The 12,435-nt window shown below is 64.0% G+C and overlaps 1 protein-coding gene across 1 annotated transcript; it reads right to left on the minus strand.

The window, feature by feature from the left end:
- Nucleotides 1-791: 791 nt before the first annotated feature.
- On the minus strand, nt 792-10,572 carry Ctsd (cathepsin D). The gene is made up of 9 exons (XM_047519036.1): nt 10,414-10,572; nt 8,350-8,509; nt 6,765-6,888; nt 6,050-6,168; nt 4,557-4,783; nt 2,661-2,783; nt 2,211-2,355; nt 1,655-1,753; nt 792-1,577 (listed from the first exon to the last, which is right to left on the minus strand). Exons 1-9 carry the CDS (start codon nt 10,479-10,481, stop codon nt 1,410-1,412), a joined length of 1,233 nt encoding a protein of 410 aa, XP_047374992.1. The 5' UTR covers nt 10,482-10,572; the 3' UTR covers nt 792-1,409.
- Between the last annotated feature and the right edge of the window lie 1,863 nt (nt 10,573-12,435).

The raw sequence follows: 12,435 nt of genomic DNA on the forward strand, positions 1-12,435 counted from the left end.
TGGGGGCCTCGAGCAAGACTCCCGAGCTGATCGAGAGATCTCTGGCCTGCCACCTGGAGCACACCACCTCCCGCTCAGCCCTTCAGCCCCTGCTGCTGCCTCTGGACATGTGTTCCTGGCCTCTCCCTCCAACCAACAAGACCACCTTAGGAGCTAGTCTGCACACCAGTGCCTGCAGCAACTGCTGCCTGGGGACGGCCCCACACTGGACCCTGGGCCCTGGGCCCTGAACCCGGTGACCCGAGGCAGGCCCGGGCAGCACCAGCTTGGCTTGCCCGAGCCCAGGGCTGCTTCCAGGGGCTGGCTTGGGAGGCAGGCTGCCCAAGCCAGAGCCCAGGCAGATACCTTCTCTGCCCTAGATACAAGGAAATGCCACAAGGGTCAGAGGTTCCACCAGGGCACCCAACACTGTTCTCCTTCAGGAGCATCTGGAAGCCTCGTGGGTGCACGCTGAGACGGCTTCACTGGAAGCCTGCCTCTGAGCAGGCATGCGCACCAGAAGCACCACGCTGGCCCTGCAGCCTCCGGCCAAGGCCACATCCGCTGGCCTCCATTCCAGGCCTCAGAACAAGCCAGCTGCTGCCAGCCACATCTTAGCCACAAGGCCAGCCAGCAAGCTATAGCCTCAGGGGTCCCCTAGGCAGCGTGACCGGGCTCCAAAGGCCTGGGCAGCCTGGTTCATCCCTCCCTCCCCTGCCCTGGCCCTCAGGTATCTCTCCAGCCCACCGCTCCTGCCCCAGGCCCCGAGGGAGCACAGCCTCTCCAGAGGACAAAGCACGCCAACACAGGAATAGGCCCAACAACTATATTTTCTTATCAGCTGTGGCTCTCAGCCACCCAGGAAGAGGGCAGCAGAGGTCACCAGAGGAAGGCCAGCATGGCCCCAGACACCCTGGCCCTTGACTCAGGCCAATACAGGCCACCTGGGTGGGTCAGGCCCATAAGGACTGCCTGTCTTCTTGTTCCTTCTGCGTGTCTTCAGGCCTCAGCAGCCAGGACACTCCGTCAGGCGAGGGCGACAGAACGGGCAAGGCCCAGGCTGAGTGGAGGGGACTCCGGCAGGGCAGGTTTCCAGAGGAGAGCCCTTGAGGACAGTCTGTCTTGGGCAGGGACTCAGACCGGCAGGGTGAGGGGAGGGACTCCCGGGACACTCAAACCTGGCGGCCACCAAGCCCAGGCTGGGTCTTCCAAGGGGTGAGACAGATCCCCGCCTAGGCCTGGCATCTGCCCTCCTGGGAGAGACTGGCAGCGCTGCTGACCCAGGGAGGGAAGCCATAGGACGAGAGACCAGCGAAGGCCGGGCCGCAGCGGTGAGTGAGTGTGTGTGAGTGGGCAGGGCCGAGTGCTGAGGGCCGGCCGGCTGCCTCCTGGACTCGGGTCCATGGCTCTGCTGGTGGGCAGGGGCCAGGCTAAAGCGTGGCGGCCTCGGCAAAGCCCACCCTGTTGTTGTCCCTGTCGAACACGGTGTAGTAGCGGCCGATGAAGACGTCGCCCAGGATCCAGAGTGGCCCGCTGGGCGGCGGGATGTCCATGCCCATGAAACCGCTCAGGCAGATTGTCTTCCCGCCCTGCGACACCTGCAAGGCCACGGGGTGGGCATGGCGGTCACTGATGCCCACGGGGGTGTCTGGGCCGCGGCCCTCCCGCCACTCACCTTGAGTGTGTAGTCCTCGGGGGAGAGGGTGTAATCTCTGCCCCCCAGCCGCAGGGAGACGGGCGGCAGGCCGGACACCTTCTCACATGGAATGATGTACTGGAGAGCGAGAGGGGTCAGGCTGCAGGCCAGGGACCCCCGCCGCCCCCCGCTGCCCGTCCCAGCGAGAGGGATCAGGCTGCAGGCCAGGGGCCCCCGCCGCCCCCCGCTGCCCATCCCAGTGAGAGGGGTCAGGCCGTAGGCCAGGGATCCCCCACCGCCCCCCGCTGCCCATCCCAGTGAGAGGGATCAGGCCGTAGGCCAGGGATCCCCCGCCGCCCCCTGCTGCCCATCCCAGTGAGAGGGGTCAGGCGGAAGGCCAGGGATCCCCCGCCGCCCCCTGCTGCCCATCCCAGCAAGAGGGATCAGGCTGCAGGCCAGGGACCCCCGCCGCCCCCCGCTGCCCATCCCAGCGAGAGGGGTCAGGCCACAGGCCAGGGACCCCCACCGCCCCCGGCTGCCCATCCCAGCAAGAGGGATCAGGCTGCAGGCCAGGGACCCCCTGCCGTCCACTCACCTCGCCCTGGATCAGTGGCACAGCCCCAATGGCCTTCTGCAGCTCCTTCACCTCGTCCACGGGGCCCACCAGGAGCGAGGTGCCCGTGTCCACAATGGCCTCGCAGCCCTCCTTGCACAGGGTCAGCCCGTTGGCCACCTCCAGCCTGGAGGTGGGAGGGCACAAGTTCCTGACCTGGGCCAGCCCATCAGAGCCACCCGACTCCATCTCGGGAGACGGGCCTGCTCTTCCTTCTCAGGGCGACCTGACTCACGAGCCGCCAGGAGTGACGGGCGGAGAGGGCAAGAGGGCACGGAGGGCCGGGTCCAGCCTGGCCCAGCTCCTGGCCGGAGTCACAGGCCATGAGTGGGCAGGGGCTGCAGCCCGGGCAGCCCGAGGGAGGGGCTGGGCCGTGTGCCCTGGGGCCTGTGTGCCACGCCACCGGCACCCACAGAAACGCCCCCAACTTACTGGTCCATGTGCACCTGCCAGTAGGCCTTCCGGGTGACGTTGAGGTAGGTGAGGGACCCCTTGTAGTACTTGGAGTCGATGCCACCCAGCATCAGCTCCCCTCCGGGCTGCCCACTGGGGTCCCTGGGAGGGAAGAGGCGGCAGTCAGCACCCCCGGCCCCCTGCAGAGGAGGGCCCATGTCGCCCCCAGAGCACCGGCTGGGCCAGGAGGTGAGAGGTAAAGGGGTGAGGCAGTCATGGGGGCTGCTCACAGAGGGACTTCCTGGCCCCACCCGGAAGGGGGAAGGCTTGGAAGAGGAGCATCAAGCTTCCTCCTTCCTGCCCTGAGTGCTGGCTGGGGTCCAAGGCCCAGCCACAGGCGACCAGGATCAAGGCTGAAGACAACTTGGGAGCCCAAGAAGGAAAAACCAGGGTGGGCTTCCAAGAGGAGGCAGGGGTACAACCCCAAGGCTGAGTGGCTCCTTCCTGCTGGGGCCTCTACACTGGCTGTCCCAGGAACAACCTTCCCTGCGTCCTTGAGGACGTGCCTCCAAAGCCCGGCTTCTCCAGCCCGTCAGAGGGACGCCCACCCACAACCAGCCAGGGCGCAACTTGGACAGGACACAGACCGCTGCACTCTGTGGTCACCAAACACGTCCTGAGAGAAGCTGGCCTCGGGAGTTTCTGCCGGCCTGCCAGGGTGTCCCCACACTCAGAAGCCCCAAGCTTCACCTGACCTCCCACTGGGCTCCACCTGCCTCCAGCCTGGGCCTCCCGTGTGTAGACACCTGACCACTGCCCTGTCCTCCTCCCTCACCCACGCTCTGTCCACCACTCTGCTTTCCTGAGCCCATGTCCCCCCACCCCACTGGCCTCAGCCACCTTGAGACCCTGCCTGGGCAGTCACACCTGTGGGTGTCTGAGTGAACCTCCTGCCTAGGGGAGGGGACCCTCTTCACCCCACCTCCTCCCTTGCACCCAGGGGTCCTGGGGAAATGACCCCAGCTGTCACCTGCACTGCAGTCTTGGGCCAGCAGCTGTGTGCAGAACCCAGAGCAAGGGACGGAGCAAAGGGTCCGTGCTAAGTCAGGGCAGGGAGGAGCAGGGCTGAGCCACAGGGCAAGGCTCTGGGCTGGAATTCCGCCAGAGTGCCCAGGGTCAGGGTCAGGCTCAGACACCCCTTGGCCAAGGCGGCCCAGTCAGCCCGGGGCGGGGAATACGTGAAGCGAGCAGCCACAGCTCGGGAGGGAAGCTGCCGCTGACCCGTCTGCACCAGAACTGGAGCCCCCTCAGGGCGGCACCAGCCACTGCCCAGCACTTGGGCAGTAACCCGTGAGGGGACCAGGCCCACGCTCCCCGCAAGGTCCTGGTGGAGGGACAGTGTGCTGGAGCAGCAGCTGCACAGAGCAGCTCCCCTGGCAGGAAGGCCCCCAGCGTTCCTTCTGGGTAGCCAGAGGTCTGAGGCACCTCAGCCACCCTCAGCCTGAGGCCGGACTCGGCCTTCTCAGGAGCATCTGCCTCTCAGGGTCCATCTGAGGGCACATCCCTCAGGAGGCCCCGGCCCTGGCATGCCCTCCTCCAGAGCTCCTGTTACAGAGCAGGGCTCACGGCCACGGCCTTGGGGCCACCCTCAGCCCAGGACTGGACCCCTCTGCCCCTCCCCAGAGCCAAGGAGTGCCAACAGGCTGAACCAGGCACTGCCACACCTCTGCGTGGGTCCTGCCCCCATGGGAGGGAGGCCCCACGGGCAGGGTCCTGGGACCTGCAGGCCTGCAGGCCGCTTGTCTGTAAGAGTAGCCGCTCCTGCCTCCTGGGAAGTCAGGGTCAGAGGTCAGGGCCGTGGGCACAGTCTGGAGGGTGGACTGGGCCCCGTCAAAGCACAGCGGGGAGAGCCGGGGTGGGGTGGGGAAGGGGAACCTGTTCAGGTAGAAGGAGAAGACATTCTTTTCCACCAGCTTCTGCTCCATGAGGTTGTCGAAGACGGGCAGGACGTTGTTGACGGAGATGCAGGGGTAAGCCATGCCCAGGATGCCATCGAACTTGGCCGCGATGAAGGTGACGCCAGGCTGCTTGGTGGCCTCCCCGAAGATCTGCCTCTCTACTTGGATGCCTCCTGGGGCTGGCGGACCTGAACTGCAGGGCACCTACAGGCCAGGGCAGGGTCAGCAGCGCAGGGCTCAGCAGCTACAGTGCACTGGGACGCCAGCTGCCATGCCCGGCTCAGATGGCCCTCGTCTCCCGACACCAGACAAGCAGACACAGGGCAGGCGGAAGGCTGGGGACACCACACCCAGCTGGGGACAGGGATGTGGTGTGAGGGTGGGGGGCGCCTCGCAGGGAGCGTCATGACCTTGTTTTCACAGGACACGGGGGCGGGAGGGAGCGTGGAGGGCGGCGCTGGCTCGGCTCCCACCCTGCCCTCTCCCCTGTGCCAGGGCTGTCTGGTTCCTGCCCTTGGGCTTGGAGATAAGTTGCCAGGCCTAGGCCTGCAGCCCGAGAGGCTCGATGCCCACAGTGCCACCCAAGGCCACACCCCTCCCTGGTCGGCAGAGAGGGAGGCCTGGGCAGGATGTGGGAGGCAGGCTGCTCGGCTGGAGGCTGCGTGGGGAGCGGGTTGGGCAACGTCCTGTTCAGCTGAGGGGCCCAGAGCCCTGCTGGACCCACCCCGGCAGCATATGGGCACGAGTGCCACCCACTCACTACCCTACAGGATCTCAGCCCACATGGACGCTGACTCAGAGACACAGCCCCTGGCAGCTCAGCCTCTCTGGAGGGCAGGGGCCAGCCTGCCTGACCCTCACCTGCAGGCGGGCACGGGCCCTGCGCCACTCTGCAGAGGTCTCTGCTCCACACGCTCTGCACCGGGGCTTCTGCCACATCTCACCCTCAGTGCCCAACCCCTCAGCCAGCTGCAGGGACGGGACCCCCTCAATGCCCAGGGATGTCCCTGGACACCCTGTTGACACATTAAACCCAAAACGAACTCCAACCCTCCCCCACCATCTGCACCCGCACCACCAGCCCAGCAGGCCGGGGCTGGCGCGAGACCACCCAGCACTCTTGCCCGGGAGCCACCGTGCCTGCCCGGGTGTGGCGATGCTCGCTACCCACGCTCCTGCCCCACCTTCCTCCTCCTGCTCGCCGCCCCGAATTCCAGGGAACACTGGCCCCTCCGACCCCGGGGTCCCTAGCTGCCCCTCTGGTCTGCACATGGCCAGGCTCACCCTGCCTCCCGCTGGCTTCTTTGCAGTCCAGCACGCCAGGTTCCCTGCCTGCCGTCCACCCACAGGCCTGCCCATGGCTCAACAGCCCTCCAAGAGGCCAGGTCACCACGCCCTCTCCCTCGGCTGCAGCTGCCCAAGCGCACCACGGTGAGCGCCCCCGTCCCAAGAGAAGACTCAGGGACTCACCGACACGGTGTCCTGGCTCAGGTACCCGGAGAGGCTGCCCGAGCCGTAGTGGATGTCGAAGGACGTGCCGTTCTTCACGTAGGTGCTGGACTTGCCGCTGTTATACTTGTGGTGGATCCCTGCTCGGTGGGGGCAGACCATCAGCCCGCTGCCCCACTGCAGCCTCAGACCCCCAATCCACCGTGACGCTCGCTGCCCAGGGTAAGGCTGGGCCATGACCTGTGGCCCACCAGCCCAGGGACCCCTGGATGGGGCTGTGACACCCCAAGCCCACGTCTTTCTCCATCCTCGGTCGGTACAGTGCCAGCCCAGAGGAGAAGCAAGGCCGCGGCCAGCTGGGCCGGCTGGAACAGGTTCACCCGGAAAGCGGTCACCCTCGGGCAGGGTGGAGGAGCCGGGCCTGTCTGATGTGGCTGAGAGGTGCAGTCATTGCCCAAGAGCTTTGGCGAGGGCCACCTGCCGGTCCCAGGCCTGCTCCTCCACCCAGCTGTCCCCCAGAGTGGCCTGGTGGGAAAGGCAGGACTGGGGAGCAATCCCCGCTCCCCGGAGGAAGAGGCGAGTCCCCAGAGTGGGAGGACACTGGCTGCCTGCAGGCCCCATGCTGCGGCCTCTGCCTCCCCCACTGCTCCTGCGACCAGCAGCCCGCATGTGGCTGAGTGCACAGGCAGGCGAGGGTCAGGGCGGCTGGAGCCGGCGTCTCGTGGGTGTGACTCACAGCAGGCAAGGTCCAGCAGCTTGCAGTGGATGGAGGGGACCCACAGGTTAGAGGAGCCGGTGTCAAAGACGACTGTGAAGCACTGTGGGGGGGTCCCGATGCCAATCTCCCCGTAGTACTGCGCCTATGGGGTGGCAGTGTCCATCAGGGCAAGGGAAGGTACCCCATGTCCCCACTGAACCTGAGGGGACCCTGGTTGTCCTGGGAGCCAGACCCTGAAGGCCCAGGCTGGAGGGAAGAGTGCCCAGCTGCAGCATCCACTGCCACCTGCTGACCTTGATGAGGACAGGCTCCAGCAGAGCTTAGGCCCGAGCACTCGGGCAGGGCGCTTCCAGACCCCGGGCACAGCACCCACTGGGGAACGGAGGCTGGGGCGGGCCGAAGCTCTCGGAAGATGAGGCCAGCTGTCAGCTGGCTTGGGCAACCCTGGCCTGGGGAAGGCCACCCAGTAGACTCCCCTGCCGTTCAGCCTCTAGGGCCTGAGAAGTGAGGTGAGCTCTTCACGGGGGTCAGGCCCTGACTCTGGAAACTTCAGGTCCTGCCCCTGTCCTACGACTAGCCTTGGAGGGGTCTGGGCCAATGGGAGAAGCCACACCCAGGAGCCCGACACCCTGGCTCGACGCAGTCACTGCCTACCACCCAAGCCTCAGTTTCCCCATCTGTTCACAGGGACAGCAAGGGCCACGAGGGTACCAACTCTGGGACCAGACCTGCCTCTGGGAGGAAGCCCTGTCATGGGTCCTCTCAGAGGTGGGAGGTGGGGGGGGTCCTGGAGCTTGGGGTGAGCTGCCCCGCCTGCCAGGGTACCCCCGGCACTGGAGGAAGCCTGGCTCCACTCCCACCCGGCTCCAGGGAGCAGCAGTAACCACCGACTGTCCCACGTGGCCGTGGGGGGCGGTGACTCAGCAAATCTCCGTGCACCCGGGGGGATCAGGAACTGGCCAGTGAGGCCCAGAAAGGCAGCCCCCCCCCCCCAGCCAGTCACATGCCTATGTCCTGAGCTTCCTGTCACCACCCTGGCTGTGGCCAGGCAAGACAGAGGGCACACCCCCAGCCCAGGGGGCCACAGAGCCCAGGATTGGCGGTGATGAGGGGCTTCCTGGGACTCAGAGATAAGGACACAAGAATGGTCCCGGCAGCCCGAGCCACCTGCTCGGGCCCCAAAGCCGTTCTCAGAGTGGGAACCAAATGGGCCAGGCCAAGGCTTGTCTGTGGCTCAGAGCCTGTCTCTCCCTCAGGGACAGAGGCATGAGAGGGGCTGCTGACCCCGGAGAAGATGGTGAGGAGATGGCCCTGTGCCACGGGGTCACCGCAGGCCTCCCAGCGGAGATTCTAGCCAGTTACACCCAGGCAGGTGTGCTGGTCCAGATGATCCGGGCTCAGGGCCCCGGATGGTGCTAAGGCTGAGACGACAGCACATCTCTGAGCTGGAGGCAGCGGGACGTGTCCTGAGGTGCAGGGCCGGCTGCACAGGGAAGGGCCTGGGGAGCCAGGAGCACCACCCCTGAACAGGTGCACAGGCAAAGCCACTGGCTGCAGAGCCCGAGGGGCCCTGACCCACTGAGCACAGCCCCACCACACTCACGTCCATGTAGTTCTTGAGGATCTCGGGAACCGGGCTCTGGGTCCCAGCCGCAGACTGCAGGGAGTACTTGGTGATGGGGCCCTGAGCAACCAGGCCTTCCACCGGGCCCCCCGCCTCCGTCATGGTCCGGCGGATGGACGTGAACTTGTACAGGGGAATTCTGTCAAGATGGGGTGGGGCACGTCAGGGGCGCTCAGGCTGCTGCTCTCAGGCAGCCCCCTCCAGAGACCACGTGTTGGCCACCAGGTGCCCTCATGGTCTCCTAGTGCTCCCAGGAGTCTCAAACTCAGCATGGTCTAAACCCAACTCCTGCCCAGAACCTGCGGGCCCAGCTGCCCTCAATGAGTGAATGGTGACCCACCAGCAGCCCGGGGCCAGGCCAAAGTCCTGGGAGGCCCAACCCCCTCTGTACCCCACATTGGCCTGGAGGCCAGTGTGCCCACCTTTCTCCCTCCTGAGCCACACGCCAGCCCAACAGCCCTCAGTCACTCCAGCGGCTGACTTGGTTTCCAGTCCTCCTGCACACCTGCTCTGGTCTCTGCTGGGATGGTGTCTGTTTAGGGCGTTGATGGACACCTGTCGCCCTGCCCGAAGCCCTGGAGGCATCAGCCTGCACCTGGCCCCCTGGCCACATCTGCTCTCTACCAGGGCCCACACCAGTGTGGCTGCCCTCTAGGCCAGCACTGACAGCTTTGTCTGACCTCCCCGGGTGGCTCCTCCTGACAGAGGGCCGCGACGCCAATCCCCGAGGCCTTACTGACTACCCCAGGACCACTGCCCCACATGTACCACCAGCCCACAAGCTTGTAGACTGCCCCTGGGCACCAGAGGCTTCCATGTGTCCTCCAGAGGAGCCCCACCTGCCTGCAGGGAGCACCCCTCCAGAGGCCTGCCCAGGTGGCCTCAGGGGTCTGGCCTGCCCAGTGGGCGCTGGAGACCAAGGTCAGGTATTCTGGGTTCTGTGAAACATAGGGCTTTGCCATCCAATGTCCGAAGTGAGGGGTCCTGCCTATCTCCTGGGGTTGCTGGCCTCCCTGCACCTGGGAGAGCTGGCCTGAGCTTTGAACTGCTTCGATGACCCTTCCCTGCCCCAGGGATTTGAGGACAAGGTCACAGCTAACTTTTGGCACGGCAAGGGCGTGCTCTAGGAACACAGGGCTCTTACCAAAGAGGGGTGAGCTGGAAGAGATCAAATTCTGGCCTAGGGGCAGGGACACGCCCTCCAGGGCTCAGGGAAACAGGTGCCAGCAGACCTGAGGGACCTAGGCTCAGGTGAGGGGCTCTGGCTCAGCTGCCCTGCCCCCAGGAAGCCTCCCTCCCCAGAAAGGGGAGGCCTGAAGGTGGGGCACCAAGGCCAAGGCAGGCTCAGGCCTGTGGCTGCTCCCTACAAAGGCTCCCATTGAGGCTGCCCACCCCCACGCTGCAGCCCACGGTCTTTCTACCTTTGGTGAGTCTCTGTCCCCAGCCAGCTCCCAGGCCCAGAGACTTAGGACCTCCTCCATCTGTCCACAAGGGAGGTCTTGCAGGAAGGCCTCATGTGGCACAGGGGGGCAGATCCCTAGGCCTGAAGAGCGCCTGGTGCACAGGTGCACAGCCCCAGCTCCAGGGGTGGACAAGCTGGACCTCTCCCCCAGACCTCCTCCTGTCCCTGGGACTTATGGGTCTCCTAGGGCCTCCTGGGTCTCTCCACCCAGAACTGTGGGAGCATCCCCCGAGTAAAGGAAAGACCACCCTCCAGTTCACAAATGGCAAAGTGGGGGTCCCCCAAAGGGAGACTGCCTTGCCCAGGGCCTAGTCCTTGGCCTCCCGCCATCCACAGCGCGTCCCCAGTAAGATTCCCCGAAACTCCGCCTGACGGATCAGCACTGCTCCTCCACAGTCCCCGACCCCCGAGTCACAGTCACAGCAAACCTCCTGTCCTCTCGAGGCCCACCCCAGGTGCGCCCCGGAGCGCCGTCCCTAGGGGTGGGCCCTGCAGGTGGCCGCGCAGGCTGCACAGGTGCATTCCAGCACGGGGCGCGCGGGGGGCGCAGGCGCAGGACCGCTGCGCGGCCAGGGGCTCACCTGACGAGCGCCGAGGCGGACGCGGCCAGCAGACCGAGCGCGAGCAGCAGGAGGCTGGGGGGCTGCATGGCTGCAGAGCCGGGTGGGAGCCGAGCCGAGTCCCAGAGGTCGCGCGCTTATAGCTGGGATGACGGCGCAGTCCGGCGAGTCAGCTGACCGACTTGTTTGCCGGGCTGGTCACGTGGGCCGAGCGCCGGCGCGGGGGCGGGGCCTGGGCGGGGCCTGGGCAGGGCGACCTGCCGCGCACGCACCCGGAGCGCGCCCGCCCCGCGCTCCCCCAGGCGCTCCCGAGGGTCCACGGCTCCCTTTGCGGGGAGCCCCTCGGGGACCCCGGTTGTCCCCCGCCCACCTGCCTCCGGGCGGAGCCGGGTCCCCAGCCTGCAGTCGTCGCCGCTTGCCAGCAGTCCCCGCCCAGGAAGCTCGGGTTGGTGCACCTGGGGTGACCCCTTCCCCAGGGCGCCCGCCTTCCTCGGGCCTCTTTGCCTCGCGGCTCTCTCCATCCTTGGGGATCATCCACAACCCCCTCTGGAAGCGCCCCCTGTTCCCCCACGAGCCGTTGGCCCAGAGGGACCTCGCCCTCCCTCTCCGAGTGTGACAGGGTCCTCTTTAAGCTTTGAATGCAGCCCTTGCTGCTCTGCCACTGGGACTTAGTTTTATTTTTTATTTTTATTTTTTTATTTTTTATTTTTTTTATTGTAAACAAATGGGATACATGTTGTTTCTCTGTCTGTACATGGCATAAAGGCATACCATTTGTGTAATCATAAATTTACATAGGGTAATGCTGTTTGATTCATTCTGTCATTTTTTCCCCTTCCCCCCACCCCCCCCACTCCCCTTCCCTCTATACAGTCCCTCCTTCCTCCATTCTTGCCCCCCTCCTCTAATCCTAACACTAACCCCTCCCACCCCCCATTATGTGTCATCATCCATTTATTAGTGATATCTTTCGTCCTTTGGTTTTTTGAGATTGGCTTATCTCAATTAGCATGATATTCTCTTCATCCATTTGCCTGCAAATGCCATAATTTTATCATTCTTTATGGCTGAGTAATATTCCATTGTATATATATACCACAGTTTCTTTATCCATTCATCAATTGAAGGACATCTAGGTTGGTTCCACAATCTGGCTATTGTGAACTGAGCAGCTATGGACATCGATGTGGCTGTATCTCTGTAATATGCTGATTTTAAGTCCTTTGGGTATAGGCCAAGGAGTGGGATAGCTGGGTCAAATGGTGGTTCCATTCCAAGTTTTCTAAGGAGTCTCCACACTGCTTTCCAGAGTGGCTGCACTAATTTGCAGCCCCACCAGCAATGTATGAGTGTACCTTTCTCCCCACATCCTCGCCAACACCTGTTGTTGCTTGTATTCCTGATAATCGCCATTCTAATTGGGGTGAGATGGAATCTTAGGGTGGTTTTGATTTGCATTTGTCTTGTTACTAGAGATGTTGAACATTTTTTCCATATGTTTGTTGATTGCTTGTAGATCTTCTGTGAAGTGTCTGTTCATTTCCTTAGCCCATTTAGTTTTAAAAGGACACGTTTCTCTCCCTGCTCCTCCCTAATCTCTCCCCTCCCTAGTCTCGGGGGAAACAGGATTGCTTTCCTCCCCATCCTAGGCAGAGCCATCTCTCCTGAGCACTCACCCACCACAGGAAAGAAGTATCCAGACTTGGGGATGGCACCAGAAGTTCTGGGCAGTCACCATCTCCCAGATGAACAAGTGCATCGCAACTCCAACAGAGAACACGAGGAATGTGGCCTTTGAGTCTCCCCTTTAAAAGGTCCCTGTTCCTGCTGATGGGCAGAATCACAGCCTCTGGGACGGGAGTCCCTGTGCTTCTCCTTTGCTAGCAAAGCAAGAAAACTTGTTTTTCCTTGAAAATGGTGTCTTGTTATTGGATTGGCATCAGGGACAAGGACTGAGCCTGGGTCACACAAATGCCCACGGCCCACTCTTCACCTTGCCATCGAGTCGTCTGCTGGGCCTGCCCGGGGTCCCTGAGGGTGCTC

The sequence above is a fragment of the Sciurus carolinensis genome, chromosome 11 (assembly GCF_902686445.1).
Source record: "Sciurus carolinensis chromosome 11, mSciCar1.2, whole genome shotgun sequence".
Lineage (NCBI taxonomy): Eukaryota > Metazoa > Chordata > Mammalia > Rodentia > Sciuridae > Sciurus > Sciurus carolinensis.

What these genes read in the sequence shown, in the direction of transcription:
- Ctsd (XM_047519036.1), bottom strand. Translation starts at nt 10,481, where the DNA reads ATGCAGCCCCCCAGCCTCCTGCTGCTCGCGCTCGGTCTGCTGGCCGCG. An exon ending in TCCGCCTCGGCGCTCGTCAG is followed by an intron (nt 8,510 to 10,413) that starts GTGAGCCCCTGG and finishes CCATCTTGACAG; the next exon opens with AATTCCCCTGTACAAGTTCA. An exon ending in TCCTCAAGAACTACATGGAC is followed by an intron (nt 6,889 to 8,349) that starts GTGAGTGTGGTG and finishes GCCACCCCATAG; the next exon opens with GCGCAGTACTACGGGGAGAT.